Source organism: Triticum urartu, chromosome 3 (genome assembly GCF_003073215.2).
Source record: "Triticum urartu cultivar G1812 chromosome 3, Tu2.1, whole genome shotgun sequence".
NCBI classification, from domain to species: domain Eukaryota; kingdom Viridiplantae; phylum Streptophyta; class Magnoliopsida; order Poales; family Poaceae; genus Triticum; species Triticum urartu.
In genome coordinates, this window is record NC_053024.1 from 494113993 (window position 1) to 494139247 (window position 25255).

At 45.0% G+C, this 25255-nt stretch overlaps 2 protein-coding genes and 1 long non-coding RNA gene across 4 annotated transcripts; 2 read left to right on the forward strand and 1 right to left on the reverse strand.

Annotated features, from left to right (window-relative positions):
* Nucleotides 1–568: 568 nt before the first annotated feature.
* Nucleotides 569–8191, forward strand: LOC125544562 (transcription factor-like protein DPB). The gene is made up of 9 exons (XM_048708292.1): nt 569–759; nt 859–974; nt 5965–6008; nt 6362–6415; nt 6870–7010; nt 7099–7167; nt 7365–7460; nt 7790–7860; nt 7942–8191. Exons 1-9 carry the CDS (start codon nt 656–658, stop codon nt 8030–8032), a joined length of 786 nt encoding a protein of 261 aa, XP_048564249.1. The 5' UTR covers nt 569–655; the 3' UTR covers nt 8033–8191.
* Nucleotides 8192–8664: 473 nt separating this feature from the next.
* On the forward strand, nt 8665–10700 carry LOC125544564. Its single transcript, XR_007299562.1, has 2 exons — nt 8665–10459; nt 10635–10700. It is a non-coding gene; the product is annotated as an uncharacterized LOC125544564 (long non-coding RNA).
* LOC125544563 (30S ribosomal protein S20, chloroplastic) lies at nt 10568–12364 on the reverse strand. Of its 2 annotated transcripts, XM_048708294.1 has the most exons (4): nt 12256–12345; nt 12096–12195; nt 11829–12013; nt 10568–11099 (listed from the first exon to the last, which is right to left on the reverse strand). In XM_048708294.1, the coding sequence occupies exons 1-4, from the start codon at nt 12298–12300 to the stop codon at nt 10863–10865; spliced, it is 567 nt and encodes a 188-aa protein (XP_048564251.1). In that variant the 5' UTR covers nt 12301–12345; the 3' UTR covers nt 10568–10862. The 2 variants fall into 2 exon arrangements, with proteins under 2 accessions (XP_048564251.1, XP_048564250.1); XM_048708293.1 differs by having other exon boundaries at nt 12096–12364.
* Nucleotides 12365–25255: the final 12891 nt, after the last annotated feature.

Consider the following 25255-nt stretch of genomic DNA (forward strand, 5'->3'; position numbering starts at 1 on the left):
GTATTAGAAGCTAGAGGTGGAGGTGTAGTGAGGCAATACATGCACGAGATTTATGGCACTTATGAGGTAGGGCATCACCGTTACCTAGTCTAAACAACACTTCATAATTTTCCTTGATATAAATAGATTTTCTAATATGAAAAGTGAAATGAAACAAAGAGAATATGTTTTTTTTTGCGAATAACAGAGAGAATATATTTTAGAACCAAGTCCATGTTTTCAATATTATCACACTGTATGTGTTTAGAACGATGCTGTACACACGACGTAGGCTGCATGATTTATGGACGATGTTGTTAATCTAGCCATCGGTGTAAGAAGGCACACGGTAGAACATCGTCCGATTATGCATCGTGCATGAATCGGCCAAGCACTGTGGTTCCGAAAGTAGTTTCGTAGTATGTTTTAAGGGCTTATTTGAATCAAGTGGATTTTGTATTGTTTTTGGTATTATTTCTAATTTGGTAGGATTTCAACCCTCATGAATTCTTTTTTTCCTGAAATTTACAGGTGTGAACAGGTAATAAATGTCCACGACCTGCCCTTTCCTCCTTGAAAGTTACAGTACTACTCTGGTAAAGGGTGAAAAAAGCGACTTTTACACGACCTCTCTCTTCCCCCCTCTCTGGCCAGCCGAAACATCACTCGAACCGCAATGGCGCCTCCCCGCGGCGGAGCTGCTGCGGCCGCTCCCGCCGCACTGGACCTGACCGGCGTGCACATTCTCGAAGCTTCCAGTGTCCCCCCGCTTCCCGATCGGTAACCACCACCCATCCTTGCTCTCGGTTCCTTGATCAAATCCTTCGTATCGAGGCTTTACGGGAGGGGATTTTTTTGGGGGTTTCTTGATTGATGCAGCGGCGGTAATGCGGTCCAAAGGAAGGAGGCTGTTGACCCGGATAAAGATAGGAAGAAGGAGAAGGCTGCGGCACCGAGGATCACCGGTTGGGGGCTCCGCGAGTACAGCAAAATAGGTCAGATTATGCGCCATGGTTAAAGCTCGAGTGTTTGCTAATTAACTAGCGTGATTCGTCGCGCATATATTGCTGGGGTATTTGTGGAACGTTTCTGGAAGGAACCAGTTTGGGCGATTTGATGCGGGGCTTGGTGTTCTTCATAGACGATGTGTGGGATTCCAATGCTTTCTTTGCTCTGGCTATTGCTGTAGCAGATTCCAATCTTGGTGTAGGTTCCATTTGTGGAGGGATTTTGTCGGAGAATATTGCTTTGTTTACCCCAACTGAATTGTAGAATGGCCAATCTAGGTTAGAAGGTGCAGGAGCTCTCTCAATCAATTGGTGTCTTCAAGTTGAGATTCAGTCCACAATTTGACTTGGTCAATGTGCTGTGCTTTGTGGAGTGATCTGCTGATGGGTGGGCCTGTTGGCAAGTGGCTCCGTGGTGGAGCGATATGAGTCGATTCAGGGCAACTCCAACGCGCGACCCCGAATGGTCCGTCCGCGTCCGTTTGGGGGTAAACGGACAGAACAGACGGCCCAACGCGCGGGAGCAAACGGACCAATGTCCGTTTTCAGTCCGCTTTCGACCCATTCACGGCCCAACTTTGGGCCGCGTTTGCGGCCAAACGGACGGGCGCGGACGGGCGGGGCACGTGCCGCCCTCCCCTTGGCCCACCCATCGGTGGCACAGCCGTCCCTTTTCTCTTCCCCTGCCCTCCCTCCGCCCTTCGCCCCCCGCCATCGCCGCCACCACCCCCGTTCCTGGCCGCGTTGCCTTCCACCAAGGCCGTCCGAACCACAACCACGCCATGCCATAGCTGTCCCACACCTGCCTTCCGGAAAGCTTTTTGCCAGCGTTTGTGGTTCCTCGTTGCCGGTGTGAGAGAAGCTACGTCCATCGGCGTCGCCCGTCGACCCCAACAACTTCCGGCAGGTCGTGCATTGCGGCAGAGCGCCCACCACCACCATCGACCCCAAACATTGCTTTGCTGCCTGCGAGGGGAGCATGACGTGCACTTTCCGACCACGTCTCCACCACGACCGCAAGGCGTTCGACGCTTTGCTCACAAGGTACAATGGATAGTGGGGTTTATTATTTCTTTCACAACTTCATTTGCTCATCGGATGATCCGTCCTCGGATGATGAAGAGCTTGTGGTGGCTACATTGGCCGTCCATGACCACATTAGTAGGAAGCGGCCTCGGTTCAGGGGATCGATCCTTGGCCATGCTCCGTCCTTGAACCGCAATAGGGAGAAAGGCCACACCCTTCTCTATGCCGATTACTTTGAGAATGCCGCACTCTTCAAACCACATCAATTTCATCGCCGATTCGAATGAGGAGACATGTGTTCAATCGTATTCGGGGGGGAGTGGTAGGATATGACCCATACTTTGAGTGCAAAGAGGATGTCCTTGGCTTCTCTTCTTACCAGAAATGCACCGCGGCTATCCGCATGGTTGCATATGGAATCACTGGTCATCTCGTGGATGAGTATGTGCGTATGAGTGAGTCCATATGTCTCCTCTCAATGTATAGTTTGTGCAAGGCCGTGGTGGCAGTGTTCGGCCCTGAGTACACGAGAGCCAACTATCGCTGATACAGAGAGGTTGTTGGCGATCAATGCCGATAGGGGCTTTCCGGGCACATGCTTGGTAGTATAGATTGTATGCACTGGAAGTGGAAGAACTGTCCATTTGCTTGGCAGGGGCATTACAAGGGGCATGTGAAAGATGCCACTGTCATACTTGAAGCGGTGTCTTCACAAGATCTGTGGATATGGCATTCTTTCTTCGGCATGGCTGGTTCTCACAATGATATCAACGTGCTTCAGCGTTCTCCAGTGTTTGCAAGGCTTGCAGAAGGCCATTCCCCAGAGTTCAACTTGAGATCAATGGCCACCATTACAACAAGGGATATTACCTAGTTGATGGTATCTATCCTCAGTGGTCAACTCTTGTGAAGACCATATCCAATCCGCAAGGAGAGAAGAGACAAAGATTTTCCCAAATGCAGGAGAGTGCTAGGAAGGATGTGGAGTGTGCTTTTATGCTTCAATCTTGATGGGGTATCGTTCGAAACCCTGCATTAACATGGAGCACTCAGAAGCTTTGGGAGGTGATGACTGCTTGTGTGATCATGCACAACATGATCGTGGAGGATGAGCGTGGTGATAGCATCTACGACCAAGGGTTCGATTTCGAGGGTGAAAATGTTGAGCCTGAGCAGTTACCTCCTGCAACTTTTCAACAGTTTATCCAATTTCATCGTGAAATGCGTGATTGGAAGACTCATGTGCAGCTTGAGGTTGACTTTGTTGAGCACATGTGGACTCATATTGGCAACCAGTAGATCTATTGGTTTATTTTTTTTCATGCAAACAAATTTTGATTGGGTTGTAAGACTATTGATATTGTTTTTATTTCAATTGGGTTGTAAAACTATTTCGGATGTGGAACTATTTGCTTTGTTTGATTTGAACTATTTGCTATGGTTGATTTTAGTATAAATGGCCTCTGGCGGACGAGATGCGGCCGAAATGCGGCCGCGCGTTGGGCGCACCGCCGGCGCATCCACAAATCCGGGCGGACGCCGCCCCATTGCCACCCCAAACGGACAAAAAGCGGACAAAACGGATCCGTTTGGGGTCGTACATTGGAGTTGCCCTCAGAGCAACAATTTCGAGAGCCCACAACAATCCAGAGTTTGTTTTGCTCCTTTCCCCATTAGTCAGCCGGTGTTGACCATGCCTTGCGTGCCTCGGCCCAGGTGAAGTCAATCGTACCATGTGTTCCCACCGCGTTGCGGCTCTAGGGGCACGAGATTCTTTTACTGTTGCGCTGGCTGTATGGACAAGGAAAAGACAGCGCGGAGGCGGAGAGGGGAAAGTCAAAGGCGGTTGTGTGCAGAGCTTGAGGAGATCTCAGCCGCTGGAAGTAGGCGGCTTGAGGGGAGTACAACGTCTTCTCCGGTTGGGCGGTTGGCGGCTGCGAGCACGCGTCTAGGAGCGGCAGCTTTGCCTGCCGGTCATTCAGCGGCTGCAAGCAGGCGGCTGGATGTTTGGCTGTTGCAACCCTGCCAGCTAGGAGCGATCTTTCCTGGCAGTTGACGAAAAAGGTCCCCTCTTTGTATTATAAAACAACCACCACATCACAGGTTCATACAAGTCAAAACAAAGAGCAAAAAAGAGAGAAAAGAGAAGAAACACAAACAACAAGGATACATGATAGCAAAGGAGCCACTAACAAGCACCGAATGCACCAAGCGCAAGCTTGAGCATCGAGGCGCTTGGCGAACAAGAGCGAGCACACGATGCGACTAAGACAAGGTAGTGAACCGCTGCAGGAGGATTGCCATGCTCCGTCAACTCCCTAGAGGCCAGCCATTGTTGGTCCGCCATCCTCCTCTACCTTCGAAGAAGGCCCCCTTTAGTCCTGGATCGGAGGACACTGCGTCGTCGACAGGCAGAGTCGCTCACCCCTGAGCTCGCATGACCAGGACCATCTGGTTGCCGGGAAGAGGACAACAAGCATGGCCACCGCACCACGCAGCGGCACACCCCAACATCGCCACCGCCGTTCGCAGGCATCAACTCGGCATCAACTTCAACTGCAAGCAGCTGAGCGGGAACACCAATGAAAATATCCGACATACCACATCCCGTGCTGAAGCCTCGACCACCACTCCGCTGTCCCAAGGTGGTGCCTTCAAGAAGAAAACGACGCCAGAGCGCCGTCACCACCCAATCCGGAGATTTTGGACTTCCACCTGGGACAGGAAGGAGAGGGTGAGGGTAGGATCGCGATGCCGCCCTCAAGAAGGAGAACGACGGCGGGGCGCCTCTTGCATCGTGGCCGCAGCAACCAGCCAAGGGTTTCCCCCAATCCATCCCTACCAGATCCTCAGCCCCACCAACCGCTAGAGGAGGCCGCCAGCGCCGGCCGGCGAGGCAAGAAGCTCAAGGGAGGGCCTCCGTCTTCGGATCCGCTCCAAGGGCAAACGGGGAAGCCCCGGGAGCCAGCCCATGCCCCCCGCGCACGCCGAAGGGGGGCCCACGTGATTCTCGACTGTGGTTGCCGCCACAACTCTGGGGCAGAACACGCCGGGGGCACCACAGAGCCCATCCCGCCAGCACCAGCCGCCGCCGCACCCTTTGCTAGCGCCGCGCCGCCGCCCGACCACACCGACCCGCGTCAGCTATCATCGAGCGGGGGAAGAGAGGCCTCGCCGCCGCCGCTGCTGACCGGGCTTCGCCCGTCAACGCGACTGGCGCCGGCAAGGGGAGAGGTGGGGAGGAGGAGGGGCCCTAAGGCCGGCGGCTAGGGTTTCCCCTCGGCGTCGCTCGCGGGAGCAACCGGGAGGGGGAGGGCGAGGGTTCCCAGGCTGGGCGTTCGGTGGTTGAGACCTCAATTGTCTGATTTTTGGTTGTTGTGGTGTATTCTGTTGTGCTGTTGTGTGGTAATGATCAGCTGTAGTTCTTCCACAGTATTATGCTGGAGTATTGTTGCCATCAATACTATCACAGTAGGGGGCTGCCAAACCATTTTACAAGTAGTGAATGTTTATCTGAGCAGACCAAGGTTGATGTATGTCTGTGCACCAACTTAGATAGGTTGTTCCTGCGTATACGTATGAGGATGTCGAAGTCCATCTGCAGAAGCGGCACAACAAAGCACGTCAGATTGGAAGAAAACGTTGGTGGTTAGCTTGATGCCATGTTGGGATTTAGAGTATGGTAGGTGACATTACAAATGATGTATCAGTATATAGCAAAGCTCATTGCTCATTGCGGTTACTTTTTGGTGTACACTGGTTCTAGGTCAGAAGAAGTTGCGTTGATAGAAATTTCGTGAGGTCATAGATGTGCAATAGAGGGGTTATACCCTTGTACTAGATGTTTCACTGTAACCTTTTTGATGCGAGATGTTTTTCTGTCATGAGTGTAAACTTGAATTGCTAACACACTGGTACTTTGACCTGATGAGCATTTGACATGATTTTGCAGTTTGTGAGAAAGTTGAAGCCAAAGGAAGAACAACATACAATGAGGTATTCTCCAAAGCTCAAACGCGTGTATCCTTCATTGATTGGCCATGATAAATCACTCCCGAATGCCATGTTTAAATATCAATGGAGTTTTGCTGTAATTTTGGATGGCTTTATCTAACCTGTAACTGTGCAGTCTGCTTGTGAAGCACGAAGAGCATCCTGAATGCCAATGCAAAATAATTATCCTGCCATTTAAATGCTGAAAGGCATAAAAATCAATACTTGTATTACATTGCTGCCATGCCATTTTTGCGGATACATAACACGCCTTTCAAAGATATATGCTTGGGAACTGATTTACTTTCTCCCCGCTTGAGTCATTAACTACCTCAACCAGCTACTTTCTATTACAGGTTGCAGACGAAATTTATTCAGAGCTGAAGTCCATGGCACATATTGGTCAAGGGGTTTGTTCCTATTATTTGTATAATGTGGACTTCTCTGTTCCCTTTTCGCATATACTTTAAAAAAAGTTGAATTAAGAAGCATGGCTCCCAATTTCGTTTAGCATGGAACTGATACAGAGTGTCGGCCCGCCAAATGTCATGGTTCCAGGAAGCTTATTACAAACATCCACACGTTTTAGAACCTCTAACCAGCACCGCCACCTTACTGTCTTTGCAACTATAACGTTGGAACACAACAACCTAGCAGAAAACTGGGCGATTAAGTTACAGCAAACACTACAACGCTGAAACCAAAGCTAAATGTCAACATCACACCGAGAACTTTCAAGTCCATTTCTCATCAAACTGCAAAAAACAAAATCATATATTTATTTGTTTTTTGCGGGAGAAACAAAATCATATCTGTAATTGTGCAAAACTTATGTGCTAAAAGAAAACAAATTTATCTTTGTAGTTTGATGAGAAGAATATTAGGCGGAGAGTGTATGATGCTTTCAACGTTCTCATTGCACTTCGTGTTATTGCAAAAGAAAAAAAGGAGATACGGTGGATGGGCCTTTCAAATTACAGATATGAAAAAATAAAGAAGCTTGAGGTCAGTTTTTGTGCTTACTTTGCAGGTTAGATGCACAGCAATCCATTCCTGTATGATTATGAGTTGATTGCTACCATCTTTTTTATAGGAAGTTCGTAAAGAACTCGTCAACAAGATTAGGAACAAGAAGGCACTCCTCCAGGAAATTGAAAAACAGGTAAGTTGCTTACAATGTGCAGCAACTTTTCTTTGGTTTTGTTGTCTCTTACTACTACCTCCGTCCCAAAATATAAGATGTTTTTGCAGTTAAAATTGAACTGCAAAAATATCTTATATTTTGGGACAGAGGTAGTATTGTATATATATACCGGTGTATTTGATATCTCCTGATGATTCTTTCTTGTTCATTTAAAGTTTGATGATCTCCAAAACATCAAGTTACGTAACCAAACACTGGAAAGCTCAGCAGAGAATGTTAATGGCATCCGCCTTCCATTCGTATTGGTCAAGGTATTTTTTTTCTTGCGCTGCAACTGTCAGAGATGCTTAACCCAGCCAGTTGCAACTAAGCTGTAACATATAGCTGTATTTAGATCACCCTTGTACTCAACTTGCACTCTGGCATTCCCATGTTTATAATTGCTGACCTAACGTAGCATAGCAACGTAGATTAGAACAAACAGTACCAATGGCGCTACTATAAATTGTATGGTATTCCTACGCGGTGCTAGGAATGTCTTTCCCTCAGATATGTAGTTACATAAAACACTGGCATATAGAAAGATCACGAGCAAAAAGATACGTGCAAGTGTATTTAATGCCATTTTTTCTTTAAGCAGACATCTAGGAAAGCAAGGGTGGAAATTGAGATTTCAGATGACTCAAAGTTTGCCCATTTCGAGTTCAATGGGTATGTATCTTTTTTTTTACATACTTCTCTTCATATTAGCAGTTTGAGCTCCTAACCAGATGTCCGCAACTCTCTTTTCAGTGCACCATTCACATTGCATGATGATCTCTCAATCCTTGAGGGGGTAAGGCGTAACAGCATAGGAAGAGCTGGCCGCGCCACCCTTCACTAGAGACTCAAGAATATTACAAATGAATTAAAAGTGTTAGAACTGGCACAGCCGGATTCTTTTGCACAGCTATGTATAGCTATATATCCTCATGAAAACTTGACCTAGTTTATAGGACAGTCTCTCAGGCTTGAGAAGATTTTAACCTGCAAATTTTGTCTCCTTTTTGTGCCTAGCAGGTTATTAGGTCTAAGATAGATGATTCATATATGTGCTGCTATGAAAACATTCCCCCCCCCCCCCCCACCCCCCCGGCAAGTCATCTAACTTTCTAACAACAGTTAATGCATTAATGCATGGATGAGTGATGCTCGGTGCACACTCCAGTGCCGCATCCCTGATCAGTGTCATGAAGGTGAAGGTATGCAAATTGCTCGACCTTGCCTGTGTAATCAGGTAGTAAATCAGTAGCAAGATTATCGATACTTCTTCCTTCTAAGCTCACCTGACATAATGCTGAGAGCTGAAAGAAATGTCCCTTCAAGCTGCATTTGCTACTTGGTACTCCCTCCGTTCTGAATTACTTGTCTTAGATTTGTCTAGATACGGAGGTATCTAGCACTAAAATGAGTCTAGATACATCCGTATCTAGACAAATCCAAGACAAGTAATTCGGAACGGAGGGAGTAGGTGATAAATTTCGTCTGTGATTTAGAAATTGCTAATACAGAGTTCGGAACATATAGTCACCATAAACATCTGGATCATTGGGTTTTGAATGGGCTCCCTCCCCCTTGAGATTAGACAGCGGCGAGCTCGAGCCGAGGATGACGTCAGCCGAGGACGCCATGACGTCGCCGCCAGTGGAGGAAGAACCTTGACGGGTTTGGGGATTAGGTTTTAAGCTTGAGAAGATAAACCAAAGTTGTGGGATGTCAATCCAGCGGCGCAGAAGTTTCCAAGAATCCGACGGCGAAGTTCTTTTAGAGCATCGGCCTTGATGAACAAATCTGCGCCCCTATATGTCTGCAGACATGAGCCGGCCGGCCCTCATTTGTCTGTGTCCGCAGTTTTGAACCATCAATTCCATGCAACGTGGATTCGGCCTTCGTACAAAGATCGAAAAGAGAACTATACTCGATAGAGAACCAAACTTCCTACTCCTAGTTCAAGGAGATGTCGATGCCCGCCTTGCCGGAGCTGCGGGCCTCGTGGTCATTGACGGTGGGGCGAATCTTCGGCATCTCCTCCTCCCCATTGTTGTCCGCTAAGATCCGCTCCCATCTCATGTCGCGGAGGTGGATAAGCCACCTCCCGCTCGGACTGGAGCGAGTCAAGGATGGCCTGGTTTTCGGCCACGAGGCCTGAATCGGTGACAAGCGTAGCGAAGGCAGCACCCGCTTGCTCTGCCTCCAACTGTGCCTCCGCCGCGAGGTGCTCCGCCTCCACCACATCGGCTTGGGCGAGGTAGAAGCTCTTAGGCACCTGAACGCATGTTGACTAATGATAAATCATCGCCAGGTCAGTGTTCGAGACGCTAGGAGGACAAATGCAAACCTGTGAACCTCGAGATATGTTAGCAGTTAGCACGACCAAGCCAAGAGCGTTTAAATCACTGAATAGAGTGGGTCAAAGATATCATGCTACCTAGCACAGTAATAATGCAAATATCATGTTTGATATGATGTGTTTGTATTATTACTGTTACTCTTACTAGTATCATCTACTACTACCACGACTATTACTGCTACTAATACTTTTCAAACGAGGTCGCGTTGACATAAACAGTATTGAACCAGTCTTAGGTGGCTCCAGTTAAGAGAAATGTCATCTCTTTTTTCAAGAAAAAACAAAGGACCTTTGCGGTTCATTGCATTGAAAAGATAGGGGTACGGTTACAATCCTCCTAGGAGGTGGGTTTTACAGAACCAACAGTCTATGTCATCTCTTGATAATCAATCTTGTGCGAATGTTTAAAACAGAGGAGGGTCAGGTAGGAACAATCTAAAATATACTGTGTCTAATACAAGTTCACTAGGGTCATGTCTGTAAAGATATGAAAATGGTACCAAACCAAGGGAATCTTAAAACCATCTCATAAGAAAGCTTCGTAGTAACAGGCCTAGAGCAATACATCGCTCAGGAAGGATTATACTGTATGTCTTTTCGAGGGTCGTATTTTCTGATTGGAGTACAAAAGAAAACAGATGTGAGAGATGCATATCCATTTCACAATGGAAGAAGGTAATGAGAGAAAGTATATATACTGAACATACTATCTCTAGCCGAAGATATCTGCATACACCATACAAGAGGTATATTGATTATACTGTATGTCTTTTCGAGGGTCGTATTTTCTGATTGGAGTACAAAAGAAAACAGATGTGAGAGATGCATATCCATTTCACAATGGAAGAAGGTAATGAGAGAAAGTATATATACTGAACATACTATCTCTAGCCGAAGATATCTGCATACACCATACAAGAGGTATATTGATTATACTGTATGTCTTTTCGAGGGTCGTATTTTCTGATTGGAGTACAAAAGAAAACAGATGTGAGAGATGCATATCCATTTCACAATGGAAGAAGGTAATGAGAGAAAGTATATATACTGAACATACTATCTCTAGCCGAAGATATCTGCATACACCATACAAGAGGTATATTCAGTTTGAAGTTTTACAACAGAGGGAATGTAAGACAAGCAATGGCCCAATTCTGTGCCAGAGCATAGCAAGCACATAAACACAGTAGCCAGTACCAGAACACTTGCCATGGGGAAGACCTGGCAGTCTATTGAGCTCGTTCAATAACATATGCTGCCAAAAATTGGCAAGATGTGATGAAAGAAAAACTGCTGCAATTTACGATGATGACTCCCCCAGAAACTAGGCAGCTGCAGCAGGTTCAGCATTCGGAACATACCAACCACGGATTATCTCAATGGCCTTCTTCCTCCTTGCAAGCCTGGACTTGCGATGATCTCCAGTATTCCTGTGCATGGCGCCAACCTTCACTGTCTTGTCGATGGCTTTGTATGCCTCGGAGATCATTTTCTCTATTTCAATGATTTCTTCAGGTTGGGCATCGGCTTTCTTCCTAAGCTTTTCAAGGGCTCTGAAAACCTAATAAAAGAGTAAACGCTTAGGGCATTTGGTCTCAATATAAAAGAAAACTTCTGGGATTGATTGCTAAATTAAAAAAACTGAATGTTTTGTACAGATGAAACCATCTTCATACCAATAACCAGTACTCCCTCCGTCTGGAATTAGTTGACACTCAAATGGATGTATCTAGGCGTATTTCAGTGCTAGATACATCCGTTTGAGTGTCAACTAATTCAGGACGGAGCTTATATGACATTTGATTTACTAAAAATAACACATAACACCTATTATTCAGATGAAGTACGTCACGGAAACTAAATTTGATGGTTTGTTACTTCTGTCCCCTTCTTCGGATGTTTTGTGGGCAATATTCCGATAATAAATCCACTTGCAATATCCAATTAATCACTCGCCTTGTACAATCAAATTTAATCCGTTTGTAGGTTAATACTACATCAAATCCATCTACATTGACAATAAGGCATGTCAGAATGACAGAATGCAACTCAAAAATGTATTTCAAGTGGAGAAACCAACACACATTTTACAAATTCTTAAAATCGGTTAATTTGCAGTATAGAGTCTACTCCCCTCCCATGAAAATTCCCCCATACACAGCAACACGTGCTTATCTCAATTCTCAAAGCACCGATTCCCCATTTTCACCAAGCAGTGCAAATTAAGTATTTTAGTGGCAAAACTTGAAGGATGGAGAAAGGGATAGGCCCGCCGTTAGGCATTGTATACCTTCTTCATCCGGGTGCGCATCTCGGCCTTGCGGGCATGGTTGCGGATGCGGTGTCTGTCATTCTGACGCTCCCTCTTCTTCACCGAGTCTGGCTGTCTTCCAGTCTTGGGCGGCTCGGCGGCGCACACCACCTGGAGCCCCCTCCTCCTCAACCTTCCCGTCGACGCCGAGGCTCCAAACCCACCTGACGAAAGGCATTCTCGGACACTGATGAATAAACATAATTTTCTTGAGGAAACTCGAGCGGGAGAAGGGAAGTGCGGTACCGATGGGGAAGGCGGCGTAGGAGGTCGACAGGCGGGCCTGTGGGGCGACGGCGCGGAGGGAGAGGGAGGCGGGTGCCCGGGAAGGGGAGGGGAGGGAGGCGGGTGCCCGGGAAGGGGAGGGGAGGGAGGCGGGTGCCCGGGAAGGGGAGGGGAGGGAGGCCGAGAGGGAAGAGAGGGAGAGGAGCGGGGAGGTGGCGGTGGCCATGGCTGGAGACCAGGATGGGAGGAGTCCGAGCTGCAGCCCCGTCCTGTGTCAGTGCCGATGATGTTATCCTATCCGGGGAAGTAGTAGGTTGCTCCGGCTGTGGGGCTGAAGGCGGGAAACCGATTTACGCCTACTTTGCACTAAGACGGGACTGGGACTGAAGTTAATAATGTCTTCCACATGGGTGTCTTCAAGCCCACCCCAAACCGGACATTGTACTCATTCGTGAATCCGGTCCACAGACAGTGATACAGAAGTAGGTCATCCAACCATGTCCTCTAAATATTGACCTCTGTTTTTAAGAGCCCGCAAACTCAAACAATAGCATCTCAAATCTTCATGAGTGGAAATATTTAAATATTTAATCCAATTAAGTTTTCAAATTAAATTGAATCCAACTTTTATATGTTCTAGTTGTCCCCTTTAGCCGCCTATAGATGCTCAATCAAATCTTTCTTGAACTGCTTATAAATTGCTCGATGCCAAATTTGTTGATGCATCTGAACAAACTCATCAAACATAACCGGATTCTCATGTGAAAGTTGGATAGGATCACCCATGTTCTCAAATTTCAGACCTCCGGCAACATCTGCGCCCTCATCCTTGATACGTCTCCAACGTATCTATAATTTATGAAGTATTCATGCCAATATATTATCATTCTTGGATGCTTACAATCATTTTATAGCAACTTTATATCTTTTTTTGGGACTAACCTATTGACCTAGTGCGCAGTGCCAGTTGCTGTTTTTTGCTTGTTTTTTACATCGCAAAAAATCAATATCAAACGGGCCAGAGCTGCACCTGGGGGTGCCCCAAGGGAGGCACAACCCACCAGGGCGCGCTAGGGCCCCCTGGCGCGCCTAGGTGGGTTGTGCCCACCTCGGTGGCCTCCCGCCCCCCCTCTTTGCACTTTAAATTTCCAAATATTCCGAAACCCTTCGGGATTAACCTAGATCAGAAGTTCCGCCGCTGCAGGGCTCCGTAGCCACTGAAAACCAATCTAGACCCGTTCCAGCACCCTGCCGGAGGGGGGAATCATCTCCGGTGGCCATCTTCATCATCCCGGCGACCACCACGATGAGGAGGGAGTAGTCCTTCCTCGGGGCTGAGGGTTTGTACCAGTAGCTATGTGATTAATCTCTCTCTCTCTCTCGTGATCTATATCATGGGCTTTGTTAATATAGTCGGATCATATGATATTTCTCCCCTCTATACCCTTGTTGTGATGAATTGAATCTTTACCCTTTGAAGTTTTGTCATGTCAGATTGAATGTTCAGATTTGAGAACACATGATGTATGTCTTGCGGTGTGAATACTTGAGGTGACAATTGGGGTATCTTATTGATTCACTTGATATATGTTATGGCATTCAACTCGCGGATTCCCATGGTGATATTGGGGTAATCTATGCATAGGGGTTGATCCACGTTTTTATTATCTTTTCTCCGATGGAAACTTTGGGGTCTCTTTATAGTTCCTTGTGTGGGTTGAGTATTATGAATATGAATATGCTGTGTTATTCTAGTACGAACTCTTGAATAGATCGAACGGAAAGAATAGCTTTGAGGGGGTTTCGTACCCTACAAACAATTCCTATCTTTTGTTATCCGCTAATAGGAACTTGGGAGTGATTCTTTATTGCACTTTGAGGGATAATCATATGATCCAACTATGTTAGCACTGTTGGGAGATTGCACTAGTGAAAGTACGGACCCTAGGCCTTGTTTTTAAGCATTGCAATACCGTTTTCGTGCCCGTTTACTATTTGCTACCTTACTGTTTTTTATTCAGATTATAAAAATATATTTCTACCATCAATATTACACTTTTATCACCATCTCTTCGCCGAACTAGTGCACCTATACAATTTGCCATTGTATTGGGTGTGTTGGGGACACAAGAGATTTCTTGTATTTGGTTTCATGGTCGTTTGAGATAGACCATCTTCATCCTACACCTCTCACGGATTGATAAACCTTAGGCCATCCACTTGAGGGAAAATTGCTATTGTCCTACAAAATCTGTGCTTGGAGGCCCAACATGTGTCTACAAGAATAAAGTTGCGTAGTAGACATCAATCCTCCACAATCATGTCATGCATGATCATATAACATGTCATCTTCTCCCCTGAAGATCATCGGGTCCCATTGTTTAGCAGGTCCACGAACAACTGCAAAACGGACATGGAGCACTCCAAATGCCCTCTCCACATTCTTTCTAGCTCCTTATTATCTTTGGTTAAAGTGAGCTCTTTTTTGACCAACTATCTCAGAGATGGACTTGGCGAATGTAGTCCATGGAGGATAGATACCATCAACCAGATAGTAGTCAATGTTCTACTGATGCACATTGACAGTGTAGTTGCTAGGAGGAGCTTGTCCTTCAGTCAACCTAGCAAACATGGAGACCGCTGCCAAATCCAGTGGTCATGTGATGACCCTTGACCGATCCCTTGAAATTGAGAACATGCTCTTCCGCACACCTCACTTCTGTAAGGACCGCTTGTATCATCGATGTTTCATCCGCATAATCCTCCTCGTCAGACGACTCAACGCAGTGCTCGTACATGTATTCCATGTCTGAATCCATTACTTCAAAGAAGGGACAAAAAAATTGCACGAGCATTTCACCAAACACTTGCCGGGCGTGGTGATCCCCGCACTAGCAGATGGTACCTGCTCGGTGGACGGACAAGAGGTGTGGACTAACAACGTCGACCGAGCTGAGCGGTGGAGGTCACGGAGGTCCAGCAAGGGCTTGGCGGGCGGCTGGGGTGGTACAACAGCAGCTACGGAGAGGGAGGAACCAGATGCAGAGAAGGGGACATGGGTAGACACGCGGGGTCCTGATGTGGTTTTGGGTGGGCCGTGGGCGTCGGAGTCTTACATCATGGTGGTCCACACTCTCGCAAAGCCCCCTAATTTGCTTTAGTTTTGCGAGAAAATGAACACTCAAACTAGTCTGCGGACCAATGCGGGATGGCGTTGGATGGCAAACTACGTCCAGACAATGCGGTTCCGATGTTTGCTGGCGATATGAGGGTTTGCATTGGAGATGCCTGTCGGTGTCAAAATTGGTGGATCTCAGGTGGGGGTCCCAAGTTGTGGATCTAGGATCAATGGGGAACAGGAAGCATAGGGACATCATTTACCCAGGTTCGGGCCCTCTCGAATAGGTAAAACCCTACATCTTGCTTGATTGTATTGATGTGTGTATGAGGATTACATAGTTGATCTACCACGAGATAGGATGAACTGAACCCTAGTTGAGCAGGATGAAGGTTCTTCTAGCCTCTACGGATTAAACCCTCTGGTTTATATAGACACCAGGGGTACCTAGGGTTACACACAGTCGGTTAGCATCAAGGAATAAACATGTCGATTCTTCCATCATGACTTGGAGGGCACACCAAGGCTTCAGAGGTTTCCTTCATGCACACAGAGTCACCTTATAGTTCGGTTTCCAATAACAGTTATAGAGCAACCCAGCTATCCAACCCACAAGTGCTAGACCGACAGCCCAAGGACCCCATAATCCCGGACACCCTCAGTAGCCCCCAAACTAGCCTCCAACGCCAGGGCCCATGATCCTGGTAGCCTCGCGCGCCCAAACTCTCCGGCTTGCGGGGCGAGTTCTTCTCCCCTTTTATGTTCGGCTTTACAATAGTTTAGCTGCTGACGATCTTGGCGAAGTACGGTCGGGCCCATAGCACCAACCCTTTTGCTTAGGGTTAATGATACCCCTCGACTTTCATGCACCAGAAGGAGGCAGATAGTGCAGTAGTCTTTTACAGAAAAGCTCCTCATGGGACAAGTAAGAAGCGCATATTAAATAGGCCAGGAGCGGGATGGGCAACACATTCCATCCCCAAACCATTGAGATGCCAAAAAATCAGAGAACTCTAGGAAAATGGCGAGTGCACCAGGCTCCTTCTCATGCCCCCATGGCCCTCTCTCGGGCGACTGTGCAAGCTATTCAGTATCCCGTCTCCAATTAAGCAACCTAGAGACGCAAGGGTATCTTCCTGCTTTAGATCTTGCATCCACTCGCCCCAGATTAACTTCCGCAAATGGCAAAGCTTTCACAGAGAACTTCCCTGCTCCACACAAGGAAGAGAGGGTATGCTTCGTGCCCTTCCTCTTATGAGGCTTGGGTTTTCCCACTCACCCCTTCCTAAGGGGTTTGCTAGATTTTTACAGGATCCAGCTCCATCATCTCACCCCTGGATCCATTCTGCATATCTCGAGCTACGTCGCCCTTTGTGAGATGTTTCTGGGATGCGAGGCCCATTTCGAATTATGGAGAAAATATTTTTGCCTTGTTCCCCGCACCCAGGGAGGGACAATATTTGAGGTTGGCAGAGCCGAAGTATGGTGCATAGCCGAGACGGGGTACCCTATCGGGACCCCAAAGAAGGATTCCGAAGAGTGGACCTCAGAATGGTTTTATATCGAAGACGTCCCCCTATTCGAGCTAGCTCGGAGGGGTCTGCCCAAATACTCAGACACGCCTTTAGAGAAGCGGTTTAACTGGCGACCAAAAATCCCTTCCCAAGAAGAAAGCGCCGAAGTAAAGCGTCTAGCCGCTAAGGTGAGGTTGCTAGCCCATAGTAAGTTAGCCATCATTGACATGATGGCCGCTGCCATTACACTACTAGGGAAAACTTTATACACATAACTTTAGCAGTAGCGCTTGTTAAAAAAGGGCGCTAATGCTATTTAGCAGTAGCGCGTGCACGTTAACCACGCTGCAAATACAAATGTAGTAGTAGCGTGTCTCCATGGAAAAACGCTACTACTAAAATCTCCACTACTAAGCCGATAGGCTACAAATAGTAGTAGCGATCTTAGAAAAACCATGCTACCGCTAAGATTATTGTAGCAGTGCGTTTACCGTGAAAAGCGCTACTGCTAATGAAAAGAAAATGAAATGAAAAACAAATAGAAAAGTAAATGAAAATGAAAGAAATAGAAAAAGGAGAAAGGAAAAAATAAAATTGATACGTCTCCAACGTATCTATAATTTTTGATTGTTTCATGCTGTTATATTATCAATCTTGGATGTTTTATAATCATTTTATAGTCATTTTATATCATTATTTTGGTACTAACATATTGACATAGTGTCAAGTGCCAGTTCCTGTTTTTTCCGTGTTTTTTACATCGCGGAAAATTAATATCAAACGGAGTCCAAATGCCACAAAACTTTACGGAGATTTTCTATGGACCAGAAGGAACAAGTTGGGCCCTGGTTGCACCTTGGGGGAGTCCCGAGGAGGGACAACCCACCAGGGCGCACCAGGAGGCCCAGGCGCGCCCTGGTGGGTTGTGCCCACCTCGGGTGCCCCCGGGACCGCCTTGATGTCGCTTGAAGCTACGTTGGTTTTTTCCCCAAAGAGGAAGGGATGTTGCAGCACATCGGCGGTAGGTATTTCCCTCATATATGAAACCAAGGTTATCGAATCAGTAGGAGAACCAAGCAACACAATGTAAACAGCCCATGCACACAAATAACAACCACTCGCAACCCGACGTGTTAAAGGGGTTGTCAATCCCTTTCGGGTAACGGCCCCAGAAATGCCACATGGACGGGAGAAAGTTGTAAATATTGATAGATTGAACGCCAAATAAAATAAATTGCAGCAAGGTATTTTTGGTTTTTTTTGGTTTAATAGATCTGAAAATAAAAGCAAATAAAAATAGATCGTGAAGGTAAATAATATGAGAAAGAGACCCGGGGGCCGTAGGTTTCACTAGTGGCTTCTCTCGAGAAAAATAGCAAAGTGGTGGGTGATGTCTACTACACAACCTTCTTCTTGTAGACGTTGTTGGGCCTCCAAGTGCAGAGGTTTGTAGGACAGTAGCAAATTTCCCTCAAGTGGATGACCTAAGGTTTATCAATCCGTAGGAGGCGTAGGATGAAGATGGTCTCTCTCAAGCAACCCTGCAACCAAATAACAAAGAGTCTCTTGTGTCCCCAACACACCCAATACAATGGTAAATTGTATATGTGCACTAGTTCGGCAAATAGATGGTGATACAAGTGCAATATGGATAGTAGATAAAGGTTTTTGTAATTTGGAAATATAAAAACAGCAAGGTAACTATTGATAAAAGTGAGCACAAACGGTATTGCAATGCGTTGAAACAAGGCCTAGGGTTCATACTTTCACTAGTGCAAGTTCCCTGAACAATAATAACATAATTGGATCATAAAACTATCCCTCAACATGCAAGAAAGAGTCACTCCAAAGTCACTAATAGCGGAGAACAAACAAAGAGATTATGCTAGGATACGAAACCACCTCAAAGTTATTCTTTCCAATCAATCCGTTGGGCTATTCCTATAAGTGTCACAAACAGCCCTAGAGTTCGTACTAGAATAACACCTTAAGAAACAAATCAACCAAAACCCTAATGTCACCTAGATACTTCAATGTCACCTCAAGTATCCGTGGGTATGATTATACGATATGCATCACACAATCTCAGATCCATCTATTCAACCAACACATAGAACCTCAAATAGTGCCCCAAAGATTCTACCGGAGAGTCAAGACGAAAACGTGTGCCAAACCCTATGCATAGATTCCCAAGGTCACGGAACCCGCAAGTTGATCACCAAAACATACATCAAGTGGATCATAGAATACCCCATTGTCACCATAGATATCCCACGCAAGACATACATCAAGTGTTCTCAAATCCTTAAAGACTCAATCCGATAAGATAACTTCAAAGGGAAAACTCAATCCATTACAAGAGAGTAGAGGGGGAGAAACATCATAAGATCCAACTATAATAGCAAAGCTCGCGATACATCAAGATCGTACCACCTCAAGAACACGAGAGAAAGAGATCAAACACATAGCTACTGGTACATACCCTCAGCCCCGAGGGAGAACTACTCCCTCCTCGTCATGGAGAGCACCGGGATGATGAAGATGGCCACCGGAGAGGGATTCCCCCCTCCGGCAGGGTGCCAGAACGGGTCTAGATTGGTTTTCGGTGGCTACGGAGGCTTCTGGCGGCGGAACTCCCGATCTATTATGCTCCCCGAAGTTTTTAGGGTATTGAAGGAAATATGCCCTAGAGGCAATAATAAAGTTATTATTTATTTCCTTATAATCATGATAAATGTTTATTATTCATGCTAGAATTGTATTAACCGGAAACATAATACATGTGTGAATACATAGACAAACAAAGTGTCACTAGTATGCCTCTGCTTGACTAGCTCGTTAATCAAAGATGGTTATGTTTCCTAACCATGAACAATGAGTTGTTATTTGATTAACGAGGTCACATCATTAGTTGAATGATCTGATTGACATGACCCATTCCATTAGCTTAGCACCCGATCGTTTAGTATGTTGCTATTGCTTTCTTCATGACTTATACATGTTCCTATAACTATGAGATTATGCAACTCCTGTTTACCGGAGGAACACTTTGGGTACTACCAAACGTCACAACGTAACTGGGTGATTATAAAGGAGTACTACAGGTGTCTCCAATGGTACATGTTGGGTTGGCGTATTTCGAGATTAGGTTTTGTCACTCCGATTGTCGGAGAGGTATCTCTGGGCCCTCTCGGTAATGCACATCACATAAGCCTTGCAAGCATTACAACTAATATGGTAGTTGTGAGATGATGTATTACGGAACGAGTAAAGAGACTTGTCGGTAACGAGATTGAACTAGGTATTGGATACCGACGATCGAATCTCGGACAAGTAACATACCGATGACAAAGGGAACAACGTATGTTGTTATGCGGTCTGACCGATAAAGATCTTCGTAGAATATGTAGGAGCCAATATGGGCATCCAGGTCCCGCTATTGGTTATTGACCGGAGACGTGTCTCGGTCATGTCTACATTGTTCTCGAACCGTAGGGTCCGCACGCTTAACGTTACGATGACAGTTATTATGAGTTTATGCATTTTGATGTACCGAAGGTTGTTCGGAGTCCCGGATGTGATCACGGACATGACGAGGAGTCTCGAAATGGTCGAGACATAAAGATTGATATATTGGAAGCCTATGTTTGGACATCGGAAGTGTTCCGGGTGAAATCGGGATTTTACCGGAGTACCGGGAGGTTACCGGAACCCCCCCGGGAATCATATGGGCCTTAGTGGGCCTTAGTGGAAAGGTGAAAGGGCTGCCCATAAGGGCTGCACGCCTCCCCCCCTCCCCTAGTCCTATTAGGACTAGGAGAGGTGGCCGGCCACCCCTCTCCCTCTTTCCCCCTTGGGAATCCTAGTTGGAATAGGATTGGGGGGGGGGGGAGTCCTACTCCCGGTAGGAGTAGGACTCCTCCTGCGCCTCCATAGGGCTGGCCGCACCCCTCCCCCTTGGCTCCTTTATATACGGAGGCAGGGGGCACCTCTAGACACACAAGTTGATCATTGAGATCGTTCCTTAGCCGTGTGCGGTGCCCCCTGCCACCATATTCCACCTCGATCATATCATTGTAGTGCTTAGGCGAAGCCCTGCATCGGTAGAACATCAAGATCGTCACCACGCCGTCGTGCTGACGGAACTCTTCCCCGACGCTTTGCTGGATCGGAGCCCGGGGATCATCATCGAGCTGTACGTGTGCTAAGAACTCGGAGGTGCCGGAGTAACGGTGCTTGGATCGGTCGGATCGGGAAGAAGACGTACGACTACTTCCCCTACGTTGTGTCAACGCTTCCGTTGTGATCTACAAGGGTACGTAGATCATACTCTCCCCTCGTTGCTATGCATCACCATGATCTTGCGTGTGCGTAGGAATTTTTTTGAAATTACTACGTTCCCCAACAGGTATATGGGTATATATGGGAGGAAGAAGTACGTTGGTGGACCTCTGGGCTGTCCACAAGGCAGGGGGGCGCGCCCAGGGGGGTGGGCGCGCCCCCACCCTCGTGGGCAGACCGGGACTCTCCTGGTCCATCTCCGATACTCCATGGGCTTCTTCTGGTCTAAAAATAAGTTCCGTGAAGTTTCAGGTCAATTGGACTCCATTTGATTTTCCTTTTCTGCGATACTCTAAAACAAGGAAAAAACAGAAACTGGCACTGGGCTCTGGGTTAATAGGTTAGTCCGAAAAATAATATAAAAGTGTTTAATAAGGCCCATAAACATCCAAAACAGATAATATAATAGCATGGAACAATAAAAAAATTGTAGATACGTTGGAGATGTATCAGCATCCCCAAGCTTAATTCCTGCTCGTCCTCGAGTAGGTAAATGATAAAAATAGAATTTTTGATGTGGAATGCTACCTAACATATTTCTCTATGTAATTCTTTATTGTGGCAAGAATATTCTGATCCATAAGACTCAAGACAAAAGTTTAATATTGACATAAAAATAATAATACTTCAAGTATACTAACAAAGCAATTATGTCTTCTCAAAATAACATGGCCAAAGAAAGCTATCCCTACAAAATCATATAGTCTGGCTATGCTCCATCTTCATCACACAAAGTATTTAAATCATGCACAACCCCGATGACAAGCCAAGAAATTGTTTCATACTTTTGATGTTCTCAAACTTTTTCAATCTTCACGCAATACATGAGCGTGAGCCATGGATATAACACTATATGTGGAATAGAAGGGTGGTTGTGGAGAAGACAAAAAGGGAGAAGATAGTCTCACATCAACTAGGCGTATCAACGGGCTATGGAGATGCCCATCAATAGATATCAATGTGAGTGAGTAGGGATTGCCATGCAACGGATGCACTAGAGCTATAAATGTATGAAAGCTCAACAAAAGAAACTAAGTGGGTGTGCATCCAACTTGCTTGCTCACGAAGACCTAGGGCATTTGAGGAAGCCCATTGTTGGAATATACAAGCCAAGTTCTATAATGAAAAATTCCCACTAGTATTTGAAAGTGACATCATAGGAGACTCTCTATCATGAAGATCATGGTGCTACTTTGAAGCACAAGTGTGGAAAAAAAGGATAGTAGCATTGTCCCTTTTGTATGTTTTTTATTTGGCCCCTTTTTTTATTTGGCCTTTCTCTTTTTTTGGGACAATACTCTATTAATGATGATCATCACACTTCTATTTATTTACAACTCAAAGATTACAACTCGATACTAGAACAAGATATGACTCTATATGAATGCCTCCGGCGGTGTACCGGGATTGCGATGAATCAAGAGTGACATGTATGAAAAATTATGAACAGTGGCTTTGCCACAAATACGATGTCAACTACATGATCGTGCAAAGCAATATGACAATGATGATGCGTGTCATAATAAATGGAACAGTGGAAAGTTGCATGGCAATATATCTCGGAATGGCTATGGAAATGCCATGATAGGTAGGTATGGTGGCTGTTTTGAGGAAGGTATATGGTGGGTTTATGGTACCGGTGAAAGTTGCGTGGTACTAGAGAGGCTAGCAATGGTGGAAGGGTGAGAGTGCGTATAATCCATGGACTCAACAATAGTCATAAAAAACTCACATACTTATTGCAAAAATCTATTAGTTATTGAAACAAAGTACTACACGCATGCTCCTAGGGGGATAGATTGGTAGGAAAAGACCATCGCTCGTCCCCGACCGCCACTCATAAGGAAGACAATCAATAAATACATCATGCTCCGACTTCTTAACATAACGGTTCACCATACGTGCATGCTACGGGAATCACAAACTTCAACACAAGCATTTCTCAAATTCACAACTACTCAACTAGCACGACTCTAATATCACCATCTCCATATCTCAAAACAATCATCAAGTATCAAACTTCTCTTAGTATTCAATGCACTATATATGAAAGTTTTTATTATATCCCTCTTGGATGCCCATCATATTAGGACTAAATTCATAACCAAAGCAAACTACCATGCTGTTATAAAGACTCTCAAAATGATATAAGTGAAGCATGAGAGTTCATATATTTCTTCAAAATAAAACCACCGCCATGCTCTAAAAAGATATAAGTGAAGCACTAGAGTAACAACAAATTACTCCGAAAGATATAAGTGAAGATCAATGAGTAGTCGAATAATTATGCAACTATATGAAGACTCTCTAACATTAAATAATTTCAGATCTTGGTATTTTATTCAAACAGCAAGCAGATCTAAATAAACTAAAATGACGCTCCAAGCAAAACACATATCATGTGGTAAATAAAAATATAGCTTCAAGTAAAGTTACCGATGAACGAAGACGAAAGAGGGGATGCCTTCCGGGGCATCCCCAAGCTTAGGCTCTTGGTTGTCCTTGAATATTACCTTGGGGTGACTTGGTCACCCTCAAGATTAGGCTCTTGCCACTCCTTATTCCATAGTCCATCGAATCTTTACCCAAAACTTGAAAACTTCACAACACAAAACTTAACAGAAAACTCGTAAGCTCCGTTAGCGAAAGAAAACAAAACACCACTTCAAGTTACTGTAATGAACTCATTCTTTGTTTATATTGGTGTTAAACCTACTGTATTCCAACTTCTCTATGGTTTATAAACTCTTTTACTAGCCATTGATTCATCAAAATAAGCAAACAACACACGAAAAACAGAATCTGTCAAAAACAAAACAGTCTGTAGTAATCTGTAACTAACGCAAACTTCTGGAACCCCAAATATTATAAAATAAATTTCTGTACGTGAGGAATTTATCTATTAATCATCTGAAAAAAGAATTAACTAAATAGAACTATCAAAATAAAAATGGCAGCAATTCTCGGGAGCGCTAAAGTTTCTGTTTTTTACAGCAAGATTAAAAAGTCTTCCCAACGGTTCTACTTGGCACAAACACTAATTAAACATAAAAACTCAATCATAACAGAGGCTAGATAAATTATTTATTGCTAAACAGGATCAAAAAGTAAAGAACAAGAATAAGATTGGGTTGCCTCCCAACAAGCGCTATCGTTTAACGCCCCTATCTAGGCATGATGATTTCAATGATGCTCACATAAAAGATAAGAATTGAAACATAAAGAGAGCATCATGAAGAATATAACTAGCACATTTAGCCTAACACACTTCCTATGCATAGGGATTTTGTGAGCAAACAATTTATTGGAACAATAATCAACTAGCATAGGAAAGCAAAACAAGCATAACTTCAAGATTTTAAGCACATAGAGAGGAAACTTGATATTATTGCAATTCCTACAAGCATATGTTCCTCCCTCATAATAATTTTCAGTAGCATCATGAATGAATTCAACAATATAACCAGCACATAAATCATTCTTTTCATGATCTACAAGCATAGAAAATTTATTACTCTCCACATAAACAAATCTATTCTCATCAATAGTAGTGGGAGCAAACTCAACGAAATAACTATCATGTGAGGCATAATCCAATTGAAAATTAAAATCATGATGACAAGTTTCATGGTTATCATTATTTTTAATAGCATACAAGTCACCACAATAATCATCATAGATAGCAACTTTGTACTCATAATCAATTGGAACCTCTTCCGGAATAGTGGATTCATCACAAAATAAAGTCATGACCTCTCCAAATCCACTTTCATCAATATAATCATCATAAATAGGAGGCATGCTTTCATAATAATAAATTTGCTCATCAAAACTTGGGGGACAAAAAATATCATCTTCATCGAACATAGCTTCCCCAAACTTGTGGCTTTGCATATCATTAGCATCATGGATATTCAAGGAATTCATAGTAACAACATTGCAATCATGCTCATCATTCAAATATTTAGTGCCAAACATTCTAATGCAATCTTTTTCTAGCACTTGAGCACAATTCTTGGAATCCTTATTTTCATGATAGATATTAAAAAGATGAAGCATATGAGGTACCCTTAATTCCATATTTTTATAGTTTTCTTTTATAAACTAAACTAGTGATAAAACAAGAAACTAAAAGACTCGATTGCAAGATCTAAAGATATACCTTCAAGCGCTAACCTCCCCGGCAACGGCACCAGAAAAGAGCTTGA

Excerpts from the sequence above, each read along its gene's own strand:
- LOC125544562 (XM_048708292.1), top strand. The coding sequence starts at position 656 with ATGGCGCCTCCCCGCGGCGGAGCTGCTGCGGCCGCTCCCGCCGCACTG. Across the intron at positions 760-858 it reads GTCCCCCCGCTTCCCGATCG|CGGCGGTAATGCGGTCCAAA; the intron begins GTAACCACCACC and ends TGATTGATGCAG. Across the intron at positions 7,461-7,789 it reads TTCCATTCGTATTGGTCAAG|ACATCTAGGAAAGCAAGGGT; the intron begins GTATTTTTTTTC and ends TTCTTTAAGCAG.
- LOC125544563 (XM_048708293.1), bottom strand. The coding sequence starts at position 12,300 with ATGGCCACCGCCACCTCCCCGCTCCTCTCCCTCTCTTCCCTCTCGGCC. Across the intron at positions 12,014-12,095 it reads CTACGCCGCCTTCCCCATCG|GTGGGTTTGGAGCCTCGGCG; the intron begins GTACCGCACTTC and ends GCCTTTCGTCAG. Across the intron at positions 11,100-11,828 it reads TGCGCACCCGGATGAAGAAG|GTTTTCAGAGCCCTTGAAAA; the intron begins GTATACAATGCC and ends CTCTTTTATTAG.